The 26,242-nt window shown below is 40.1% G+C and overlaps 1 protein-coding gene across 2 annotated transcripts in view; it reads left to right on the top strand.

Annotated features, from left to right (window-relative positions):
- The window catches only part of SOX5 (SRY-box transcription factor 5), a 611,279-nt gene that overhangs the window by 436,274 nt on the left and 148,763 nt on the right, over positions 1-26,242 (top strand). For both annotated transcript variants that reach the window (XM_082064631.1, XM_082064630.1), the window contains 2 exons: positions 8,854-8,940; positions 23,606-23,778. In XM_082064631.1, the coding sequence (XP_081920757.1) occupies positions 8,854-8,940; positions 23,606-23,778 (260 nt within the window). The remainder of the gene's footprint in view (positions 1-8,853; positions 8,941-23,605; positions 23,779-26,242) is intronic.

Here is a 26,242-nt window from a genome sequence, read left to right as displayed (position 1 = left end):
CTGTTGCCCTTCTTTTCATAAGGATTTCTACTGCTGTAATTGTAACGTCAGTGACAAAAAGGTTGCTGTTCTGGTGTTTGAAAGTAAGTTACTCTGTTTCATTTTTTATTTTTGTATGTCAGGAAGGTGCGGGGAATGTTTTTTAAAATTTAACTTATTTTTTTTTAAGTTTGGTAGGGATAAATAACTTCACAGACTCACTTGCTTCCTTCTTTTCTGTTAATTTAATTAGGGTCGAAGAAGTGGGTGGTAGCAGGGAGTTGGGATCATTCTAAAGATTGTGTATGCTGCAAAAGATGTTCCAGCAACAGTTGTGCCAGTGAAATGCCGCATTTGGCAGAATGTGTTCACGATCAGTTCTTTCGGCCAACTCGCTGGCCTGGATCTCCAAAGGCAGGCAGGAGCCTAATTCCTTTCCAGAATGAGATTTATGTTCCTGAATGCCTTTGGGAATCCAGAGCGCTGAGTCCCAACAAATTTCAGTGACAAAAGATACGTTGTCCTGTGCATGGCATCCAGTGCCTGGCATCCAGTGCCATTCACAGGGCCTCTGTGTGTCCTTCTCTGGGGGACACAGTTGCTCTGCTGCGGTGCAAGATTGAATCAGTTCTCCAGTGTAAGGACTGGCCACATCCTACTGTGTATTTGCAAGGACAAGGATTTAGATGGAGGGTAACTGAGCAGTGACTACAAATCACGCTGTTCCAGTGTTTCTTCAGAATAATGAAGCTGTCGTGGTTTTGTGGGGTATCTTGCAATCAACGCAGACCCATCTCCATGCAAATCTGAGGCAACCAGCATCAGCTCCAGGCTCAATGTGGAAGATCAGATTCATGCCCTGGCACACAACCATGAATGCCACCTCCCCAACAGCAGGAACAGGTGGCAATTATCATACAGCAGGTTGCAACCCTACAGTATTATTATTTAGAGGGTAATCAACGTACATGTAGTAGCCTTGATGGGGTCTCTTGTCACCAAGGTATGTAAGGCAATGAAGTATGTACTCTACAAGTTGGAGTGGTGGAAATAACAGAGGTTGAGCTGGAATCCCGCATTGTTCTGAGATGAGAGCAGGGATGCAGGCTTGTTCCCTGACTCAGTGCTGTGTTTGTCAAAGAGGTGGTTTGGTTGAGTATGTGGGTCTCAGAAGGGCTTTGTGGATATTTTATTGACATAGACATTGGCAGTGCAGAAGGGTGTAGGAGAGACAGACTTTTAGAAATAACTGAATTTTTCACGTTCTGAAAGTAGGCTCTGTCCTGAAGCTGTAAACCAATAAAAGGCATGGAAGTTGAGAAAATCTTGACTGTTGCCTGTGTAGTGCCGAAACGAACATAGGCTCTGCTGCTGGGAGACTGAAAGACCGGCAGAAGGTATTACATGACAGTCTTGATTTTGTTGCATTGTACGTGTCATACCTGGAGTGTGACACTGCTCCCGGAATAGGTGACTATTTGTTGAAACAAGACAGCCTGAAAAGTACACAGCTAACGGTGCAGCTTCCAGTGCATTCAGGTGTTGGAAACTGTAACAGTTTCAGACAATAGCCTGCCTGTTCCTGAGGGTGCAGTTGAATGAGATGTTGGTTTTGGCCTCAAACCTAGTTTAAGAAGTCCCTGTGCCCTCCCCCTGTCCTGCTTAGCCATGTGTTCCTGCCTTGCGCTGTGGTTTGCTGGCTCCTCGCTTACATCCTAAGGGATAGTTAATTCAATAACTGGTGGTATAGCGTATCTGAAGACTATTCTAACCTTTTCTTCCTAATAAACATCCTTGTGTTTTTAGGTAACTTTTATGTAAGACTGGTAGTAAGCATTGGTGAGCAATTGTAAAAATAACTGCTTGTATATTTGTAGATAGAGTAAAATGATGTTTTTAGTGGCATTCATAGATTACTGATTTATTTATTGTGCTATGAAACCTTTTCTGGCTATGTGAATTATTTTTTTTTAGCACAAGAAGCACTATTCTTGTGCCAGAAATAACAATAAAGTGTTGTATCATTCATATAGTGTATACTTCATTAATACAGCATGATGGGTATTGCATAAGAAAGCCAGCAACTCAAAAACAACTGTTGTATTATTAAGCATACACAAAATTATGCAAGTATGTGCAATAAGAATACTATGGTAACCTGATGTCGTTGTGTACCACAGGTAACTACAGTCATCTGTGGATACAGAAGTTGATTTTGTCCTCTGAAATAAAATGCTATGGGAGCTAACATGTGGCTGGGGTGTGACTGGAGATTCCTAGAACAGGAGGGCTGATTATCCCTGCCAGAGAAGGGAGCTTTTTAGTAGCTTTGGAAGCCACCCATGGACATATGCAGCCCAGCTGTTTTCTGCACAGTGGTTGTGATGGAGTGATGTAGGAAGAGTCATGCTATGATGTGCTGGCCAGAGCACCATAGCTTCCTAATAGCTCATCAAAACTTGAATATTGTACTTAGCACCACATTTTTGCTTATCACACCTGAGCAACTATGTCCTAAATTTGAACAATATTTACTTTTGTAGAGGTGTTGCCCAGTGTCTCCTCCAAAAGTTTAAAATGCTTTTAGGCTGTTGAAAAATTGCAGGACTTCCTGGAAAGCAAGAGAAAAATGTATGTTTTATGGTCTTTGATTTCCAAATTTAAATACATTCTGTGTTGTGCCTGCTCATGATTCATCGTGTCTTGCCTAGCTGCAAGTAGTTCCCTAAAAGCATGATTCTGTTGATGGAGAACCATATGTGTATGCAGATGCTGTATGTCTATGTAACCTACTGATACCAACCATTTCTTCACAATAGTTGCTTTATTTTCTCTGCTATGAAAATTGCTTCTGATTTTGTATAGGTAAGACCTTCATTAAAAAAAAAAAAAAGGTGCATAAGAAGATAAATGTATTGTGTCTGTACATGTGTTTGTCTGCTCTTATAAAAGAAGAGTGGAAATCTGCCCTTAAATCTTGTTTCCTGATTTAAACCAGAAAGGGTTTGTTGTGGTGCATGAGCGGGGGTTCAGTGGGGTGGCACATTGATAGGTGAGGGTTGTAAGAAACAGTGAGTGGAATTGTGGCCAACAGGTGTAACGTATTTATGACCGTAGCAGAAGAAAAGGGTGAATAATGGATGGAGGGTATTTGCCAGCTCTTTCATAACATAATGGAAGGTGCTTGCCAGAAGTGGAAGGTGTATCAGCCAATGTTAAGGTTTATTCATGATCATTTGTGCCGACCAAATACTCCTTCCTCTAGGAATGACATGTGTTGGCAGGAAATGTCTGGTCTGGCTTGGGTATTGAGCAACTCCTGGCTTCTCTCCACTCTGCTACGCTTCATGTCATCATCCTTGCTGAGGCCAAACATCTTTCTTTTACTTTGTTCTAAGGAGCCTTTCATCCCAGGACGAGAGCTGTTCACAGTAGTTATGAAGGAGGGAGCGCTTTGGGCATCTCCCCGAGAGAGCACCCACATGCTTGAACACCCAGACACCATGCGAGCGGGAGGCTCCAAGACTTACATGGTTCCTCTAACATGTGGTTGACTTACAGCAACCTCCTTCTTTTTTATCGTAGTTGTCTCTTCTTTATCATGTCAGAGCTTTGCTCTCCCTTCTCGTCTTCAAATATGGCTCTTCTCGAAGGGCCTCGTGTGGAGAGGCCCCATCCTGCACCTTGTCATGGCATGACGGAATTACATTCCTTTCTCTGGAAGCAGGCAGCTGCATGAGACTGAAGTTTGCTTTTAGTAAATAATCGGCAGGAGCAAAAAGAGGTAATAGGAAGAGATTTGGCAGTGAAGACCGACTCTAAGCTTTTAGAAGTGGACTCCCAGGACTGTGACCATGGAGCATGGATTGAAAAGAACTACTGGAGATGTTAGGCCTGAAGGGAACACTGCACTGTGGGACTGCATTTTTGGAAGGCTGCCGAGGCAGGTTTAGGTACGCTTGCATCTGCGCTGCCACTGAATTGAGAGTAGGATTAGGTCACTCCTAAAGGCGAGTTACAATACCTGAAAGCAAATAACACAACTTCTGGAAGTAGACTTAAATTAAATAGAAGTCTATCAGGCAGTGCTAAAAATGGTGCCTCCTTACTATGGCTTTGTAGCCTCAGCCACTTCCTGGAAACAAACTGCTTCTTTCTCAGTGTGAAAACTTTAAGTCTTTCAAGCAGATAAGTCAATGAAGCTATATTTAAACATCAAATACAGAAGTAGAGGAACAGTGGCATGCTTGTTAGCATACAATAAGTTAGATTTAAAAGCGATTTTACGTTAATTTGCTTAGATGCTTTGCTTTCCAGTACTGTCAGAGCAATTCAGCATATGTACATGTGTGCCCAACATGTATGGATGCATGTGTACATCCATACATGGAAATCAGAGCAGTTAACATGGGACTACTACACTGCCGAGAAGGTGGTTTGATTCCATACGCTGAAGGCCTGTGTGAGAATTACTGGCTGCTGGCATCAGTCTTCAGGTCTCGTTGTTGTTGATGAGGGAGTCAGCCTCAATGGTGCTTGGCACGGAAGGGATGGAGGGAGGGAAGAAAGGAGAAGGGAGCCCAGCAGGACGGGGGGCACAATGTGGCTGCTGCCACAATGACTGGCACAGTCGGAGGCAATTCACCAGTGGGTGTTGCCATACGCAGTGATGCGAAGCAGCATATGCAAGCAACAGAGGCAAGGGTGAAAGAAGAAAAACAAAATGCGCTGTAAATATCTTTAGAAAAGGGCTAATGACTGATAAATGTGCTAAACAGAGGCGGCTGAAATAATTTTTGTGGATTAGTAAGTATCTCTATTAATTCAGTCATTCTTCTCTTGACCACCATTTACTTAATGATGCCTGTTATTCTTTCCATCTCAGTCTTTCTCTTTGGTGCCCTACCTGTAATCCTCTTCAATAACAACACTTTTCGTAGTGTTTCTGGAACAAAAATGCTTCCCAAACATTAATGAATTACTGTTCACAAACAACGTGTGAACAACTTTTGTATACGGGTTCATACTGTGCTGTGGATAGACTTGGAATTGTTTTACGATGTGCCATTAAGACCTAAGCTGCAGATAGGTAATGGGGGGGATCTTCTTAGCTCAAGTAGGTCTCAGAAGAAGAAGTGGGGCTAATCATGGTTTCCTTCCGAAGACAGAATTAGGAGACATTCTGAAGAGTCACGATACTCAGAACAGCAGAGTACACTGTCTATAGCTTTTTGGACATGCCAATATGGATTATCATGATACATGGTTGAACTGGTGCAAATCCCAAATCTGTCACAATATAGTTCGGATTTTGGATGTAGCAACATTGTTTTAGTGAATCCAAAAGGAGAATAAGTGTTGCTGTAAGGATTAGGAATAACAGTTCCTGTGTGCAGGCCACCTTTCCCAGTTTCAAGCTGTACATTATATGAGCAAGCATTAGAAGTTTTACTGACTTTCTAATAAATGCAGAGAGTGATTGCTTGGCAAACAAGATACAGTGTTTATTTCTTTTCTTAATTTAAGAGCACCCTCTTTCAAATGAAGTAAAAAAAAACAAACAAAACAGCCAAACCCAAAACCAAACCAAACAAAAAACACTGAACAAAAGGTAGGTTTGTTTCTGTATAATTCGTGAAAGCTCTATAGCTGTAACCTTTAGAATGGTTATTTTTATTTAAGATGTGTAAATTTAATTTTTTTTAATGGGGTGCATAAATGACATAATAAATGTTTGTTTCCAAGATGTGGTGCATAATATATTTCACAAGCAGTTACTGAAATGTGATAAGTTGAGTATATGAATAGCATATTTTATGTAAGTACAATATGTTCACATCGTATATAGTAGAATTAAACTAGCTGTAATTTAATATAGCTCTTTAGCTTTAGAGATGGGAAAGCTATTGTCTTTCAGAATTAAAGTTCTTTTCAAGTATTAGCAGAAGGACAATTATTTGCTGATTCTATATCAAAATTCTGTTGAAGTGCCTTATGTAAAAATTGCAGTTGAGTCAAGAGAGGCTTGAAACTTAGTACATCGATTAAATACGATTACATGTTTGGGTTGTTTTGTTTTCTTTTTTGTTTTGCTTTTTTTTAAGGAAAAAAAAAATCTATTTAAATAGTTAACGTACAGTATTTCAACAGGGGAAACGCTGATTAGATCACCACAATCTATTTTATGCCATCAGGAATGCTGAGGGGCTTATAATTGTGTTAAATTTTCATATTACTCATATTCACACATTAATGAACAGATGCATTGTTACTATTGGGATTTTTGCCATTTGGCCTTTCACATCCCTAATCATGATTTCCTACTGAGATCTTTACCATTCTCGCAGAAATCCAGTCATTGATACACGACCATCCAGCGCACTCATTATTCTCCCCTTGTTTCTCCCGGTATCCCCGGCGGGAGTCAGGTTGCAGGGACACTCATTTGTAACGCGAGGCCTTTTCGCTTTGGGGTTTCTGCCGCGGAGTGAAGACGATTTTTATTGATAAAGCCGGTGCGCCCCCCCCCGCCCCGCTTCTCCACCTCCTCCCCCTTCCCCGTGAAGCAGCAGCGGGCGGGGAGCAGCTCTGGGCTCCGCCGCGGCCCCCGCCAGCCCCGCCGATCGTCTACTGTTGCTTTAAGGGCGGCAAGTTAGACAGAAGACTTCTGTTTTCTTGACGAGAGCACCACGGCGAATATTTTGTCTAGCTGCGGGGGGGGGGGGAGAAAAAGAAAAAAGAAAAAAAGCTTTGTCGTGGACTTTGCTGACAATAGACTTAAAAGTTAAAGACGGGGGTGCTTTTGGTGCCTGGAGGCTCTGGAGCCTATTGTCAGCTCGCAATGGATTTCTCTTGCCGCATTCCTGCTTTGCAAAGGTTTGTTAGCTTTTAATGACTGACAGCCCTCTCCTGCAAATACCGCATTTGCTCTGGCCTGTTTACACGCTACTCGAGAATTTTTTGGAAAGCGCAGGGAAAGAAAAAAAAAGGGGGGGCAAGCGGCGGCGTTTGTTTGACCTAGTCATATACGTTGGGGAAAATATTTTTTTTTTGTGGGTGCTTCCAGGGGACGTACAAACTTCAGAAGTAGCTGTTCAAGTGCTTGGAGCGCGGCGGCATCGCCGTATCATCAACCCCGGCGCGGAAATATCCCTTGCACTGCAGCTTCTCCCACCTATTTCGTTATCTTTAAATAGCAGTTTTAGGGTTTCTGACGGCAAACTTGCATTCGTGACCGAGTCCGTGGTTAGAGCGAGGAGAGACTCTTCCCTGCCACGCAGAGAGCAGGAGGCACACGAGGATATAGGAGAAAATTGGAGAACAAGTGTTGCAACGTGTATCAAAATGTTAAAGTAACCTCTTCTGCGTTAAATGGGATCCGGCCGGCAGCCTCTGCGCGTCCTTGTTTGCGGGCGGGGAGGGGTGCGGTGTAAAAGAAGAGGGCACCCGTGTGCCCGTGTCAGCCTAGTTGTTTATACATTAATCCGATACTCGTGTGGTTGGTTTAACGGGAGTCCGGGGCCATTCAGCTCTTCGCGTGTGTCGGATGCTCTGCACCCCCGGCCAGGGCGTGCAGCCCCGCTCCCTCGGAGCGTGGAGTTGGGGCGTCGAGGAAGGAGGTGGAATTAGGCAAACAAGATAATGAAGGTTGCTCATAATGGTTTTTACTGTGGGGAAAATTAACCAGTTGCTAATAATTGTATGGTCTCTAGGCCAGACGGTCCCTTTGATAAGTTAACATGTACTCCCTTTATGCTCCTGGTAGGGGGTAAACAAATGCCTGAACAAATACAAATACACATAAACACAAATGTGGAGAATAGCAGTATATGTCTTAGATCCAGATAATAAGTGTGGGTATTGTTATTTAGATGGCGCATACTGGGACACTTATCTTTTAGTACACTCCATTTTCTAACTGAATGCAGTGCTAATCGCGGGATTGAAAGCTATTGTAATTGTGTACCCATCTAAATGCTGACAAGAATATACAATTACATTGTTTGGAATTGAGTTTAATGTTCTCTGAATTTTATTAGCATTTATATTTACTTATGCATTAAAATTCTACACAAAAAGAGGTCAGAATACAAGAGTTACAGACATAAATATCAGACCCATCCACACCCTCACTGCATTTTCCTGAAAATACTGAACGAATATATTTTATTTTCTTTTACTTTTAAAGGAAGTGATAGAATCTGAAATGAGCAAATAATGGGTTTCCATTCTAAGCAATGCCTTTTCTCTCTCTGGATTTTGCAATCTTTTAAAGCTTTTTTCATATCCAACTTTTTATTATTATTTATAATGTGCGTGTTACTGGAAAATCTTTCCACAGTATGCTTACCACCACACGATGTTTAAACACACATTATAAAGTGGATGTAATTGTAAACACTCAGAGGGATATAATTACATGTAGCAGATTTAGGAGCTAATTCTTTGCTTCTCTCTCTTTTTCCCCTCTCTCTCTCTCTCTTTACTCTGCATTTTATCAACATAATTATTTTTTGACTGCAGACTAACACCCAGAAATTGACAGGCATCCATTATAGGCAGCAACTTGTTCACCAAATTGAAAAACAATGAACTGCAGGTTTATATGTGCCCATTGACATACGAAATTACCGAGGCTTTGTTCCACAAGAGCAAAAAGCTAATGGTTTTGAAACAGCAGGTGACAAAACACTTTTTTTTCCTTTTGTTTTTTTTTTTTTTCCTCCCCTCTTATCAGTTTGTTGATGAAGTCATTACGAACTGGGGCCCAGAACAGGGTTGGCCTTATTTTTAACAGATAGACTTTTAATGAGTTCTATTGTGGAGACAGTCATGTTGATTTGCTTACATATTTTTTTTCCCCCCTTCACTCAGAAACCCCCAGTATTGAAAAGCTACTATCAAAGGACTGGAAAGACAAGCTTCTTGCCATGGGATCAGGGAACTTTGGAGAAATAAAAGGTAACACTGCTTCTATGCTAAAGCAAATTGAGAATGAATATTCAGATAGCACTGCTCGTCTTCTCCTCCCCTTGAAACATTGTAATTTGGTGCTTAAATGAACTGTATGCTCTCCATCTGTGATAATATAAATAAATGAAATGGTATATTGCCCTAAGTGAATCAATCTACGTAAAGCCTTTGTTGCATATATCGTTCTGTGTTGTAAGAGGACACATCCTATTGCTGGACTGGAGAAAAAAAAAGTTAAATCACAGATCAAACACAGGCTTATGTGGTATCAGAGTATAACAGAGCTCAGCTTCTGAAATCTGAGGGAGATTAGAAGTCCTTGTCAATTTTTGGACAGATTTTGATGATGTAGATTTTTTGGACTTTTCTGCATGTAGGAAGAAAAAAAAACAGCAAAGTTTGTGTAATGATACCACTAGGTACCGAAATTAGCCAGTGCAGATTTTAAAAGACAACGTACAACATCTGTGTGCTAAAGCACGTTCTTTTAAAGCCGCACTCCAGAAGGAAAATGACAAAATTTGACCACTCTCCAGCAGCAGTAGCTTCTGCTTTGCCAAGATATTCCCCATTTTATATGTGTGAGGTCATTTTAGGGAACCTGTAGTTGTTTGTTTTCATGTAATTTAATATTTTTATAATTCTTCCTCAGTGTTTGTGATGAGGAACTGATTCAAAATACACGTCTGTCAAAAATTTTAGTTTTTAGAGCAGCCGTTATCACACTGAAAAGAAACAGTGACTCCGATTCTTCTCCCGTTTGTATCACTGTACATCTGGAGTATCAAAATCCAAGCCAATGTTGCTTTGGAAATGTGAAAGTAGAAGGAGATTAAAATGAAACCCTTCTTTTATGTTTGTAAACCAGATTTCATTTCTCTCCGTTATTTTTGGTTTGTTCACTTACTAATGTTGTCCCTGATACTGCGATCCTCATTCAGGCAGGCTCCCAAACCTCCTGCCTGACAGGCTTAAGGACCTTCTGCACAAGAGGTGGGGAGTATTCAGTAGTGAATACAAGATGACGTGCTCTGAGAGGTTAATGTATTGGTACATATGCAAAGATAGTGTTATTTTAATTATATGTGCCTTCCAGCTTGTCACCGATAAGCCACTGCCATTAGTTTGCACTAGTCCACTGACTTACACAAGTAGGAAAGTATGCCACTTGCTTCCCCTTGCTTCTCCCTAAGAGGCTGTAATTCAAAAGTATGTATTCGTTACATATGTAGAATAACTTTAAAACAGAATATAGTGCTTCAGCCTCAAGTAGGATGAGATATTATTATTATTATTATAAGAGAGGGCCAAACCTTGGGTTCTTTATTCCCACCAAGCACATTTTCTCCATGTGCATAAAGCAACAGGTTATAAAGAGGTAGGTAGGGTAGCCACTGGGCTTATCTGCCAGTTCTGGTTTATAAAAGCATATTGTTTTAAAATAACATCATTGTCTGCCATGAACCAAGGAATCTTTAACATGTTGCAGGGCCAAAGTACTCGGGCAGCTTTCATACCCACTTTTGGGTGTGCATTTCAGCAGTTCTGGAGCCTCTTTAACTCTTGAAATGCTGGAGCCTTGAGAGGGACTCCCAGCGCTTCTCCTCTGCCTTTGGACTCCGTAAAGCTGCTCTGAAAAGTGCTGCTCACTGAGAAGGCGGCCTGTTCCCACTCCTTATGATCTTTTTCTGTTGGAGGGCAATCTTTTCTCCCCCTTCCTCTCTTTCCCTTTCACAAGTTGAACTTGAAAGCGGCAGCAGTAGCTGTATGCTAGCACGAAAGAAATTCAACAGTCCTTTCAGTCTTGCCGGGGGGGAGGATGGGGAGCAACAGCACAGCCTCAAAGAAGAGTTTTCTTTGCTTTAATTTTTGTTTTTTAGCTTCATTTTTTGAACACAAGTCGAGGTATTGTTCTGTAGCTCTGTTCAAAAGCCTCACATCTGAGGCTTTTTAGTGCAACTGTGGTTCTATGGTTGGGGGCATGGTTATTAGGTGTTTGGATCAGGTTTGGCAGTAAGCTGTGAAAACAGGCACTGGTTTATTTTTCCTACTGACTGCCGTGACAGTTGCAATTATTGTCCATTGTTCCTAGGTGGCTAGAAAGGAGGGAGGATACAATAGAGCATTGCCCTCTGGGGGTAAATGAATTTGACTTACAGGTTCTTGGGGGGTCAGGCAGGCTGATTATTTAGTGCCCAGGAATGTGGTTTTCATGGCACCGCAAGCCATGAGCGGCCAACAAACAATGGCTCAGCTGTATTGCAGCTGTATTTAGTGAGGCAACGTGAAAGGTGTGCAAGTTGAGCTGCTTTATACTCACGTATGCGTGTACAAACACACATATATTATGCTAGAAAATGGTCTTGTCTGTCTATAGGAACGTAGAGTTATTAAGTTTTCCAGTTGTGACTTTTTAATTAATTTCTTTCTATAAATGGCTTGGCAGCTGCATTTTTTCCCCCTTATTTCTCTATTAGTGATATTTGGAAACCTTGCACAAGTAGTGTCTTGTTATTAATACACCCTGGAATGTGGACAGCACTAGAAGCTGTACTGCCCAACTGTCTTATGCACGGAATAGTTTTTTCCATTTAACTGTTCAAAATTTCATTGTGTTTTTCATTAGATCTGGGGGAGTTTTAGTATGTCATGTGCCTAAGTCTCAGCACTAGGCTACATACCATTAATGCCCAAGTCTGTGCTATTACCACTGAGTCTTATTCTCTGTGAGAGATTAAAAGAAAGGGAGACAAAGTGGAAGACTTTATTTTCTATTAGTGTTATTTCTTCTAAGTTAGAAAGCAGTAATATTTTATTAAAGATAGAGGAGTTGGTGGATGGCTGGCAGTCACCAGACTCACACACTTTGTGTTCAGTTATTTCTCTTGTTTTGTTGCTTTTGGCAGCTAATTTAAGCCCCCCTTGCTTTATCTTCACACCTGTAAAATGGGAGAACCATCACTTAGTATCTGCAGAGGTGTAGCTGGAAACTTTGAAATCACAGGTAGATGGATCTATTTATGTCTGCTTACTAATGGAAGAGGAAATGTGATAGTTAATTCCAGGGCTTGACTGAAAGTCACTGCAAGGGAATACTCTTAAAATGGGACAAAATCTACAGCCTGTCATATCTGTAGAGATTGTAACTCACATGCATCTGTTTAGAGAGGTAGTGTGGGGCTAAATAAGTAATACAAGTTTGACACTGGTGATGTCTTATGAAATTTTGTTTTGAAATCCATGGAATTTTTACTCTGTTCAAAAGAAGTCAGTTGATAGTAAAACTTACAAAACATGTCATTAAATTGAAATATTTTAAAATAAAGCTATAATACAATATATTCCATTGGTTAAAGCCCGTTCAAACTTACATCCATCATATTCAAGAACAGGGCTCAAAAGGCCTCTGGATTATTAATGGATAATGCAGTTCATTGGATTCAGTGGAGCAGAGAGAACTTCAGGTCTCAAAATGGTCATCTACAGGAAGGAGAATAATCCCCCTTTCTGCTTTCAGCGTAGCTGCCTGGTCCACATGCATTGTGGGGTGAAAAGTGGTTGCTTTTCTGCAAAACAGCAGATGCAACATGTAGGGCGGACAATTGACAGGGGAAGGTATAAGAAGTTTACTTCTGCACTCTTCAATGTCACTTGCCATCCATATACTTAGAAAATTAACATGCAACTTCTGTTTGGCTGGTGATGGGCCTCCAAACTGAGCAGACTTCAGGGCACGGTGATGGCCCCTCAGGTGGGCAGGTGCATCATGAAGTGCACAGTCTTGCTAATGCTGATGTGAGTGAGGCAGCTTTAACCATGATGAGAACTCTTTTTAAAACTTCCTGAGTGTACACAAAGCCTTTCTGCTAATCTTGTCCATCTCTCGCTTATCATGAGTTGTCAAGAAATAATAATGTGTATTTTATATGTTCCCCACTTAGCTAATTTTGAATAGGTGTGTGGAACAAAAGACTGAACTGACTTTTGTTTCTAATCTTTCTGACTTGGTTTTCTGTTGAAGCAAAGGCATTGTTAACAGTGATTGCACTTGAATCTCTCAAGAAAGACGGGGCAAGCCTGAACCTGATATTTTTTTGTTGTTTGAAAATCCTTCTCTATTGTGCATGATTGCTTCTGAACAACTCAGGTAAAATGTTTTCTGCACTTGCTCTGAAAGGGATCATCATTAGGGTAAATTCAGCTCTTCGTTGTAGCCACTTAAATCTAGGTGACTCCAAAGACTGTACTGGAGTAACCACAGGTTTATGATTGTAATGGAAAGCAAGATTAGCCGAGCAATCCTAATATATTATGCGTGACAACATAGACATTTGTTTCATGCAAGAAACTGGGTTCCAAGTTACATGAAGTATCAGCGCAGGTATTATATCAAGCTGTGTTTGATGTGTGATAGCGCTGTGTTTGCTGAAGACTCTAATCTTGCTTATACGTTCACAAGATGGGGCATGAGAGAGTATGCAGTGAACAGTCTTACGACTGCCAATAATGGATAAAGAGAAATAATCCATTCAGTGATACTATAGCTCATCAGAGCCCATGAATTAAAGACATATGTTATGTAGATTCAATGTATGGATTAAAACGGATAATCTGGTAGGTGACACACAGAATCTTGAGATAAGTGGGCTATGCAGATTCAGTATATGGATTGTGACGGATAATTCCATTTAAGTAATGCTGGACAAGTTGAAGACAAGTAAGCTTCGGGTGGTGCTCAGGTTATGTGCAGTAATCCAGTGAGTGACACTTGGGATCGCATAATCTGTAAACTGAAGACAAGGAAGCTGGGGATTCTGCATTTAGATGTGGACAGGAGGAAGGAGGGGGAAGGGGAGAGAGATTATTCATGGGGAATACATTGGGTTCAAACCTTTGACTAATAAAGCACAGATCCCCAGGAGATGTGTGAAAGCTGCACACTTAGGAGCTATATGAATTTTGCATTTGCAAATTAATGGTTGAAAAACGTTTGCAAACTTGTGTCAAATGTGGATGTTTTGCATAATTTTTTGTGGATAGTATTGTCTCGGGAGTGGGAAGAGAAGGAGGGTGAGAGAGTCATAAGTGAAGGAGGTAATATATGTCTGGTTTATGGCTTTTAACAGAGATAAATTCAATATTTATTGCAACCTACTTAGTATCTTCTTCTCAGTGTTTATTTTTTGGGGGTGTTTAATAGTAGCAAATTGCTGAGAGTGAGCTTTAGTCTTTTGTTAGTAGTGCTGGGGCGGGGGGAACCTGCCCAGTGGAATACAGGGAAACCTAAGTTTTGAGAGGAAATTTGGCAGCTGCCGAACTAGTGAAGGTTGATCCCAATGCAATATGATACTCCCAGGCTGCAGAGAAGTAGACGGCGCCAACTGAGCCACACCAACGCAGAACTTCTTTCAGGCCAAATGAAAGCCTGAAATGCAGATTGTGACCGGATGGAGCTACTCCTATTGGACCATAGAGCAGGAGGTTAGTTGAGGGTAGTATCTGTGGAAGGAGGGTTGGAGGAATCTTTTAAAAAGCGTCTAAAATGCAAAAAAATGTGAATTTGTGACAAAGCACCAAATTTGGGCTGTTCCAGATTTTATATATATATATACACATATATATATATATATTTTTTTTTTACATAAAGATACTTAATTTGATAAGAAAAAATCAGGTTCCAGCTAATTAAATCAAACACAACTTTTATTTTTAATAAATTATTCTTAATAGAGAAAATACAATAAAATGGAACTAACTAAAGCAGCAAATGCCAATGGCTTTATTTTGTTTGAATATATGGAGGCCAAACCACTATATTTAAAAATCATCTGCAGGGTTGGGTGACAAAAGGGACCTAAACCAGTTCTTCTTTTTACTAAAATTACCTGAAAAAAAGTGCTGATAGAGATGAATGTTGCTGAGCTACAATTATATGTCTGTCAAAATAGAGCCAATATTCATATACATACATATATTTTACCATTTTTCCTCCTGCTGCATAAAATTCCAGCAGCAAATGCTATTTCTCTAGCCTAGTTCTAGCTTGTTGTCTAGGCAGTAAAACAATGAATAACCTCTTGAGAAATAGTCTCAATACAAATGTTGTCCATTCCTTTTGTAACCTTGACAATAAGTTACTAACCTGGTTGAATACTGAGCTTTGTTTGCAGTCTACTGTACCAGAGCTTTTTCTGACAGCAAATAAAGAATACTCTGACAACTTCTTTCCAGCATTGCAAAATGGTAATGTGCTGGTCTGTTACAGAGCAGACGGCTAAGTTTTTGTCCCCACAGAATATTAATTCTTGAGGGTAGTAATGGCAAAAGATGGTAATTGTTCATAATTTGTTTTTATTCATGCTGCAAAGTCTTCCACTGAAACATAAAAGATTAAGGCTGTCTGTATACTGAAATAAATAACTTCTAGCTTGCTGTTCTAAAAAGGACTTCTATTTGTCAAACAGGGAAGATTCATTACATAAATCTGTAGGTACAGACAAATCAGTTTGAAGTCTGGGTTTTTTCTTTCCTTGCTTCTTTTTCTGGTGGCTGGGGCTTGCTGAGTAAAACGCAGTCAGAAAGTTTTCCTTTATTATGCTGACTTCCCGTATCAATCAGATGAAGTCATTTAATTTAAGCAAGGTAGGTAGTTGTAAGTGACGGCAGTCATTGTGCAGTAAAGTTGGCTTAAATACTTAATGAAAAAATGCCAGTTTTTAGATGTTTATGTCCTGACAGCTCCAAGATTTACTGGCCTGGAAAGCTATGCCAGTCCATAATAAAACACTCTGAAGTATTGATTAGGGAAGCACCAAGGGAGTTTGCACACGTGCACAAGCGCATAACCCACATCCACTCACAAATATATACCAGCAAGTACATAATTTAAAGCATATACTCATTGCTTGGTCATAAACATTGGACATTTCTGTTTGAAGACAGAGGAAAGAAGAGTTTAAATTCTGAACTTACCTCAGCCATTTAGATCTGTTTATCAGACTACGTCTCCTGAAGGCATCACCTATTTCTCCATCACCTCCCCATTGCCTCACATATACAGCTTCAGGCGACGTCAGCAGCACGCCAGTCTGTGCAGTGAGGGGAGAGTGCTCCTCTTTACAATTATTATCAGGTTTTAAATAGATTTTTTTTTTTTTAGGGGGAGCGTGACAAAGATTAGTTTGCTGTTAAGTAGAAGACAACTAGGTGGCCTCTATTTTCCTTTCCTGATTTCCTTACTGAGAAGAGTAATATTGGGTTTGGATTTCTAATGTGGCAGAGGAAAATGAAAACTGGGATGGGGAGTGGGGAAAGGAAAATAGTTGACAAGGGGATGAGAATGAAACTCTCAAGATAAGATACTGGAATAATAGCCTCAAGAAAAGATATGTATTTTATGGACTGCTGATACTTTATTTATTCTTTGGATATAGTAATATCATGGCTGGTAGGAGCTTAAGTATTCAGAGGACAGCTTAGCTTATAGGCTGTTTAGTTTGAAAAACCTCCTTCTTGTCTCTTTTTCATTTTTGTATTGAAACTGTTATGTCCCTAGCTTAAAAATGGCCCTGGAAATACACATCACAGGAAGTGCTAGGAGATGACTCAGTTTTTAGCTGGTGTATGGGTGTAGTTATGTGCTCGCCACCCTGTTGTTAAATCAGAGCAAAGTTACACAGAAGCTGTGTTACGAAGTGGTTCTGTCGCTTTGTTAGTTGGATGGCGTCAATAATTGCTTTATTCATAGGGTTCCTGTAGCTAGAGCCCGATAATATCAAACCGAGTCAAGCAAAGATTTAATTATTTTTATATCATGTATCCCTTTTAAAGGCAGTGGGGAGATTCTTGGCCTTACTGACAGAGTCACTGCTAGTGACTTCAGCGAGGCCAGCAATAAAATAAAATGGCTTACAGCGTGTAAAGTCAAGAAAGACTAAAAACTTTGCATCTCAGTTTTCTCATCTAGGAAAGTAAAGCGTACCACTACCTGTCTACCTGCTCACAGCCTTTAAGAAGATCAATTAGCTAATGCTTTGAAATTAAAAAATACTCTATACTGCATGCTCTACTTATTATTATACATCTTAACATTATTGGAATGCAGATTACTTCAAAATATTCTTATTTCCATTTAATGTTTTTTTTTCCCCTACAAAGCTTTGTAGATACAGGAGGACTTTTTTTTTCATTCGTAACCATAGATAATGATATGAACGCAATACAATATTATTGTGTCTTCGAGGCTTTGTACTCACACATTGTTCTCTTTGATTTTCCTTTGAAAGACAGATGCTGACAGTTCAAAAGCTATTTACGTAATTACTTTGATAGTAAACTGACTCGGGGGATAAATTTCCCTGTCTGTATGGGTGTGCGCGAGCGTGCAGGCGAGCACCCCTGATTGATAACATTCCGAGCAGTTTAATTGAGCCATGTCAGCGGGATGGAGGGAGCCTCTCCACGGCCCTGCCCCTCGCAGAACGCGCCGTGCGGCTGCGAGTGGATCCGCGGGCTGCACGCAAACCTCCCCAGCGCTCGAGCATTTGCAGCGAGAGCTTGAAACGCCTGCTAAAGAAAATATTGGCTTCCCTAATTTCTCATTTACATTTTCATTCTGTCTAATAAATTATAATAAAGTATTTACTGTTTTGATCGCAAAAGCGATTTCTCTGCCCTTTTTTTTTGCTTTGGTTCTGTTTTGGGTGGATATGCCAAGGTTTCTCCTGTTCGTTTTCTCACTTTAAGTGTGTCATTTGGTCATATTGGTGTCTTCATTCTAATGTTTATTAAAATGTTACTGTCACTGCCAGTCTGAGACTGTGAATCAGAACTAAGAATGTGTAATAGTTTATTTCACATTTGAGTAAATTTCTTTTACTACTTAAACACTATTACGGTTAGTGTTGATCTGCGATGAAGTTTAGGTTTGGCGATACAGAAAGCCACTAATTTGAGTCTTCTTTTATTGCCATCTGCTGTGGGTTTTGCATCCACAACATGTTGGGGTTTTTTGTTTTTTGTTTTTTTTTCTTTCTGAATCTCTTTTTGTGGTGACAGAGAATAAGCTGACGCATCTGGAAAGCATCCCTTCTTGGGCCATTCACTATATCAACCTGTAGTGTATACTTTGATATTCCCTTGCCTGAGTTGTTTTGATAAGTCATGAAAAATCCACGTTTTGCCATTGCAGTGACAGAGTACAGAGAGAACAGTATGAGCACCTACAGCAATCTCCTGACAGGCAGGTGGTCTGGTGGTTAAAAGCTTTGTTAAACATAAAATGTGCAATATCTATTTGTTGTGGATCTGATGGTAATTAAGAGTAATTTTTGAGGCAGTCATTAATGTAAGCCACTCTCCTTTTACTCGTCGCTCAATACCCATGTTAAGTGGGTCTAGCTCACTGTCAAGTTGCACGCTGCAGTAATGGACACTTGTTTTTTTCAGCCCAGCCACACTGCATGGCTGCAGTCAAAGCTCTGCAACCGTATGGATCCTGTGTCTGGAGCACAGGCCAGCACCAGAACCACTCCCAGCTCTGAAATACTTGGAGCAGCTCTAAGTGGGTTTAATAACCAAGTGGCTGAAGGTGGCTGCTGGTGCTGGTGACTTATCCTCACTGAGGTTTGCACCACCTCCCGAGTTCTAGCAGTGTTAGCAGCTGCAGGGATAGTTCATTAATTCCCAAGTAGCATGATTTAAAGCAACTGTCTTTATGTAGCTGGTGTTGTAGTTACTTAAAAGAAGGACAGGGAGGGAACTGCTTGAGAGAGTCCAGCGCAGAGCCACAAAGATGATGAAGGGAGTGGAGCATCTCCTGTCTGAGGAAAGGCTGAGGGAGCTGGGTCTCTTTAGCTTGGAGAACAGGAGACTGAGGGGTGACCTTGTTGATGTTTATAAATATATAAAGGGTGAGTGTCACGAGGATGGAGCCAGGCTCTTCTCGGTGACAACCAATGATAGGACAAGGGGTAGTGGGAACAAACTGGAACACAGGAGGTTCCACTTAAATATGAAAAGAAACTTCTTCAGTGTGAGGGTGCCAGAGCACTGGAACAGGCTGCCCAGGGAGGTTGTGGAGTCTCCTATTCTGGAGACATTCAAAACCCACCTGGACACATTCCTGTGTAACCTCATCTGGATGTTTCTGCTCTGGCAGGGGGATTGGACTAGATGATCTTTTGAGGTCCCTTCCAGTCCCTAACATTCTGTGATTCTGCCCTGTAAACTACAGAATTCTTAAAATGGAAATCCCTCAGCTGCCAAGATGCTTCACATGTTGATAAAAGTTTAGACCTCATGCAGGTTAACAGAGAGAAAATAGTGACATTAGGGCAGAAGTTCACCATCCTCACGTGCTCACAGTTTACAGGCTCTGGAAAGTGATATGAAAATGGCAACTGGTGCTATAACTCTGCCATGCATTTCAATACACTGGAAAAAATCCTGTCACTGAATGTGCTTATTTACTGACCAAGCTGTTGCCCTCAACTGACCATTAAATAACGTCAAGTATCATTTGGCCTTCATTTGTTCTGCAAACTAAGTAATTTATGAATGGCAACTGTGGAATGGCAATTTTGTTGGCCATTTCCACAAACAAAATTATAGAAGGGGTGTGCTAGGTAATAAGGATAGTATAATAAATACCAAACTTAAAGTGAATGCGGACACTTTACATTATGATCAAGACAGTCTGATTCAAGTATCTTTCTTCTTTTTAATTTTCGCACTTGTCTGCAAGAAACCTCAAAACTATCTGTGACTCCTTATCAATGGCGCTTATGTAAATAAGTGGATAAGGCAAGGGGAAGTCTACTCCAAAACTCACTGTCTCACAGTAGATTCACGGATCTTGATCTCTCTTGCCTCTGGTTTTGTGCAGGTCACTTGAGAGTATGACTATCTGAGTACTTACTTTGCAAGGACTGATACCTTAAAGAATTGGGACTATAATTAGGTATTATTGGTGTAACTGGAAGGACAGACTATATAATAGGAGGAAAATAAAGTGCTTACTAAGCCATATTTCCCAGGAAGTATTCTCCAACAGAAGGGTTGGGGTTTTTTTAAAGTTGACAGTGATAAATTCTTCCTTTCAGTTTATTAGCAAACTTAAATTGCTCAAGAAATATAATGCAAGAAGGCTCTCTTTTGTCAGACTACTTCCACTCCGGTTTATAAGCCAAAGGAATTATGAATTGTACTTAATAAGCCAGGACATAAAGCACCCTCCTTGGGCATCTCAAAAGTTTCTTTAAAAAACAAGTGATAGTGAAGAGACTGAATTTGGTGGATTTGTCCCCAGCTGCACGGCCACGGTGCGATTGCAACTCCGGCCTCTCCGCCAGCATCTCATTGCCCTCACGGCTTGCTCTTAACTCATCCAGACTTCCCTCTCATTCCTCCCATTTAAAGAAAGCTGTTGTTTTCCCCTGGGGAAGAAGGGTTTTTTTGCTCCTCTCTAGGTAAATCAGATGAAAGCAGAAGCGGCCGGGCAGTCATTCCGTGCCGCCGTCGGGGCACGTGGAGCCCGCTGCTCTCTCCCGGGAAGCGCAGCCCGAGCTCAGTGGCGCAGGGCTGGACATCAACATTGCCTTTTTTTCTGCCGCTGTCGGTAGCTAACTCTGTGACCTCTCTGTCTCTCAGTTTACACATCTGGAAACATTTTTCCACCTTTCAAAGGTGTGGTGGGGATTAATTTGACTTTACAAAGTGCTTTTTGATTCCCGACTGAAAGCTACTGTAGGAGCTCAAAATACACTGATGAAACATAAATGGCTGAAGATCTTTGATGTGTGTCAGTATATTTGTCAAACAGTTTATTTGACATTGATTTCTTTTTGCTTACTCTAACTTTAGCACTAAGCCACTCCTGTGTATTCCTTCTCTCTCTAGGTCTTTCTCCCTCTCTCTCTCTCGTGTGCACCCACCCCTCAGTAAAAGTTTGGAATAAAATACCTGCTGAAAAAGTAAAGAAAATATCTGGTTTTCAGATATTTCACTGTGCCCTGTGTGTTACACCGCCAGTATGAATATACTGATAGTCTTCAGTAGATGAACATGATAGTAAACTGACATACTAGACATGGATGGGACAAGAAAGGGACAGCCTTCTAGAATAATTCTTCTATGCCACTTGGAAACACTGCATCCTGCTTCCTAGGGAGAAACAAATGAAGGATGGAAGAGTGGCAACAGACACTTTGAATTAGTTGGGTGTCCAGGTAGCAAATGCTTTACTTCTAGCAGTTCTCTGTCTCCAGTGTTCAAAATAAAAATCCTAAGTTAAAAGTGTTTTCTTTAGCGGTGTTAGTATTTAAGCACTGGCTTCCATTCTTTCTCACAGCTTTTAACAGAACAGGTTTAGAGTTCTATGGTTTCTGATTCAGTGTATTTCTCAAGTTTCCAGCTTGTACCACAGATTTTTTGGAGACTGTAGCTGAGAATATTCTACTCTAGTTCTTTGTAATATGAGGATATTTTCACATAAATCTGTAGTATCTTAATAAAAAGTTCATCAAGTTACAATTCCTTTCTATGAAAACATTGATTCTTTGTGTTTTCCCATTTGTACATGCTTGTCCACAAATGCATTTAAGGTCTTGAGCTTGGCTAACGTAGCAAATGGGATGGATGCTGCTTGGGAGCACAAGGTTGAAATTAAGTGAATGTAAATTAAACTGTCAAGCAAAGAGCCCTAACAGTGACACCTCTAAGGCTGTGGTACAATCTTCCAAAGAAAGAAGTAGATGATTCACCATTTCAGACATTTCAATCCCATCGAGAAAGCTGTGGTAAATATATAGTAGGGAACATTCCTGCACTGGTAGTGGGGTAGACTAAATGAGCTATTACCAGTAGCTCTTTTCCATGTCTGACTGATAGATGTCTAGGAACATGTTTAGTATAGTCACAAAATTGTTGTTTTTCTTTTTCTCTTTTTCTTTTTCTTTTTCTTTTTCTTTTTCTTTTTCTTTTTCTTTTTCTTTTTCTTTTTCTTTTTCTTTTTCTTTTTCTTTTTCTTTTTCTTTTTCTTTTTCTTTTTCTTTTTCTTTTCTTTCTTTTTCTTTTTCCTTTTTCTTTCTTTTTCTTTTTCTTTCTTCTTTTTCTCATTTTCTTTCTCTTTCTCTCTCTTTTTTTCTTCTCTTTCTCTTTCTCTTTCTCTTTCTCTTTCTCTTTCTCTTTCTCTTTCTCTTTCTCTTTCTCTTTCTCTTTCTCTTTCTCTTTCTCTTTCTCTTTCTCTTTCTCTTTCTCTTTCTCTTTCTCTTTCTCTTTCTCTTTCTCTTTCTCTCTCTCTTTCTCTTTCTCTTTCTCTTTCTCTCTCTCTTTCTCTCTCTCTTTCTCTCTCTCTCTTTCTCTCTCTCTCTTTCTCTCTCTCTCTTTCTCTCTCTCTTTCTCTCTCTCTTTCTCTCTCTTTTTCTTTTTTCATTTTCCTTTCTCTTTGTCACTTTTTCTTCTTTTTCCTCCTTTTTTTTTTTTTTTTATCCCCCACTTGGGGAGCGCTGGTGACATTGGCAGAAGAATTCTTCCTGTGTTTGTGAAAGGTTTGTGTGACAGGGTGGTCCCAAAACCAGGCTATTTTCAGAGGGGGCATAGAGCCTGATAGCCTTAATCCTTTCCTAAAGCACTTTTGAGAAAGGGTTTCATAGGATCTGTCTCATGTGAGAGGGTGTGGTGATATAGGAGATACCTGTGGATTAGCTGCTACACATATTTTCTGGTCTTTTAAATTCAAAGTCAAATGATACTGGATATACTAATAGGGCCATTTTTTGTTTTAGCATATGATTCATATATTTTGATTTTTTTCTTGGAATTTTTTAATTTCCTTTCCTTATAACCACTGTCCTTCTGGGTAGAAGGAGAATTTTTACAGAATGATTATGGGAGCAAGGTAGTCTGTTTCTCTGTCTGTGTCTGCTGAACCCCTCTATAAAAAACATCTAATGACAGCACAAATGAGAGAGACAGTGAGTTGTGTTTAATTCAGCTTTTCTGATATGTTTATACAAGACTTTTGCCTTTAAAAATACTCATCAATGGCGGCAACAGAGATAGTAGTTATTGGCTATTTAAATACTATATAATTTCATCCTAATCAGGGCAGCTGTAGAGGATGTGACAGGTTGTTGCATGATGTGCTGGTGGCAGTGAGGAGGGTGGGCATGGGGAGCTGGAGAGGTACCCAGCACCCAGGAGACTTCTCTGCTTATGGGGGATGTTAACACACACCTTACAGTTTCTGTAAGTGTCAAAGCATTGAGGTGTCCTTGTCATAAGTTTCTGAAAAAAACCTGGAAGTGTTGATTTTGATCCCCGCAAAGTGTAAGCAATGTTTACAATTTGAAACTCTTTCAAAACAGGCAGTGTTTTACCCCCAAAATAATTTGATAAAAAGGCAACAGAAAATAGATGAAAGGGCAAGTACACATTGAAGGGAGATACCAGATCAAAGCCTGTGTATGGAATTATTCTCCGTGGCTCATTTTCCTGTAGAGGGACAGCTCTTAATGTGCAGTATATTGCAATATGCTGCTGCTCTTTGGTTCTATTAAAACTGCTTACAGTGAAGCTGCAAATTAAAAATCTGGCTAGCTCTAAATTTCCTCTCTTCCCTCTACCTTTTTTTTTTTCACCATATGATGCCCAGGGACTCCAGAAAGCCTCGCTGAGAAAGAAAGGCAGCTCATGGGTATGATCAATCAGCTGACCAGTTTGCGAGAACAGCTGCTAGCGGCTCATGATGAACAGAAGAAACTGGCTGCATCACAGATCGAGAAACAACGCCAACAAATGGAGCTGGCTAAGCAGCAACAAGAACAGGTGAGTGATTATTATAGTGGCTTTCAGCTTAAATGATTTTCTAGGAGAACTTTTCCAGTAGCGTATCTTTTAGGGTTGATACTTTGCTCTCCAACCAGAACTTTTTTTCCATTTGTTTTCTTAGTTGAAGACAAACAAAAACATATTGGAAAAATATTGCTTTAATTTGCAATATATATATAGCCCTTTGTCCTTAAAAGATACACTTTCCAGTTTAGAGGCATTCTCTTCCAACAGTGTTTTTCCTAAAAATAAATGTAAATAAGCATACAAATTCAAGTCTCCTGAATGGTCTTCCAATGCTCCTTGAGCTGGCTGATGCTGAATAGGTATTAAAGGAACAAAATGCAGCTTTTGGATTGTAATATGACAAGAGCTGGTTTTGTCAACAGAGCAAAAAAGTGGGGGAAAAGAATATAAAGTCAGTGAACAAGTGTCAGTTTTTTTCTTCTGCACTTGAGAGGCTGATTTTCAGCTTTTGCAAATATGCCCTCCACTGAAATTGCAAACATATTTTCACATATGAACAGTTTCGACGTGCACACATGGACACATAATATTTTATGCAAGAACACAACTTTTCTAACATATTTGCACTGTGCAAGTTTTAACAGAAATCAATGTCCATTTTTGCACCTGAACATCAGCAGAGAATACTTAGACATTTATTTTAAATTTTGTCAGGAGTCCATCCTGATACCTCTTACATGAAAGCGTTTTGGTCTGCCTGACCATTGGTTTAATCTTGTAATGAAATGTGGGTTTCATTTTTGAGAAATTTCAGCTGCAGAAGACTGCAGCTATGTTTGAATTATGAAATGTACAGAATTCTTTGAAATTTGTCATAGTTGTCATAATTCAATGTTCGTATTGTACCAAGCAAATCTTAAGATTCTAAATCACCGCTGGCATCTTCAGATATTTTAGCCTTGGTTTTCCCCATATTTGATTATTTAAAAACCTTATCTTAAATATTGTGGCCTCCCACCTGAAATCCCATACAGGGAGAACAGGAGAAGTGACTTATGTATTAAACTAGAGATTTTGTGTTACCATGTTGTTTACATGGAGAAGGTAGATGAAGGTGGTGTGAGCATGGAATGGGCAAGATTCTTCGATGAGGAGACAGCCTGCAGGAGCTATTTCCGTTGCCCTACCTTTTAAAGTCACTACTGCTACAGGATAGCTAAATGATCTGAAACTGAAAAAGAAAATTGAGAAAGTGGGAAAAAGCAGTAAGAAATCCTGCAGGATTATTATTAGGTTAACAAGGATTTCTTTTATTTTAAAAAATTGTGTATAATTCTGTGTTATATAGAAATTCAAATAAACACACTTTCAAAAAATCTATTGCTAAAAATTATTTTGGCTGCTTAAAGAGAGGCTCTAAAAAGAAAACATAGCTGAGTGTTTCTTATGCTAATAGTTTAATATTAGAAATGAAAGAAAATACCTAAGGGGAAGAACGCACAAAATTCCTCCCAGTAAGTATGCATAAGTTCCCATCTGACCCTGAGATGTGTACACATACCACAGGGGAAGAGCAGTACTCCTTCTAAATGTTTGCACTGCTGTGCTCTAGCTATTCATGACAGCAGAGCTTTTGTGACGACATAAATGGAAGCTTTTCAAGTTTGATTTTTTTAAGTTTGTGGAATATAATGGTTTATCTCCATCAGTCCTCTGAGAACTCCAATTTGGTTCTGTTACTGTCTGCTTTTTCCTTCTCTGTATGTAAAATGTGTCTACACTAAGGTTCCCAATGATTTAGTCAATGGAGGGGAAGGATGGAAGTCCTTATGGAAAACACACATGACTTTGAGAGGAGAGTTACGAGGACTCCACCAAGGTCTATAAATTAGTGTCAGTGCCGAGCTGTGTAGCCTTGTACTGCCCCCTCCATTCCTTTCAGCTGACACACATGTTGAAGAGTCAGTGATTTTCCCAATACCAATTCCAGTCAGTGTCTGTTTCTGCATGAAGGAAATACACACACTAGTACCTTCCTCTTGGGTGTTAGATTTCCTTGAATTCTATAATAAGTGGTGCCAAACATAAGAATATTACTGTCCATCCTACTTTTTTGCCTCTCCTGCCTTCTACTATTTTCCAGTTTGTCTGCCAGTATTGTTCTTCCTTCAGCAAGCTGGAGCAAATAAGTGCTCACTTTTTGGGGATTTTAGCAGTGCCATTTTAGATAGTAAGGGAGTCGAGATTTTTGCGTCAGTCCTTCCCTTGATATCCAGCACAGCATTTTCTGTAAGATTCTCTTTCATGCTGGTAATAGTTATGAATTGCTCTTGAACATGAGCCCCTTGCCTCAGCAGCAGCCCAGACACCTGCCACCCACACTCAAAGGTTTCTTAGCTTAATAGGACAGTCTAAAGAACTGAACAGGCTGGAACCTGCCTATGTACCAACTCCAGGAATTATGACACCTATCTCATGTTTCTTCTGTGCAATT

Source organism: Streptopelia decaocto, assembly GCF_964273445.1.
Source record: "Streptopelia decaocto genome assembly, chromosome: 1".
Taxonomy (NCBI): domain Eukaryota; kingdom Metazoa; phylum Chordata; class Aves; order Columbiformes; family Columbidae; genus Streptopelia; species Streptopelia decaocto.
This window is presented reverse-complemented; position numbering and strand designations above follow the sequence as displayed.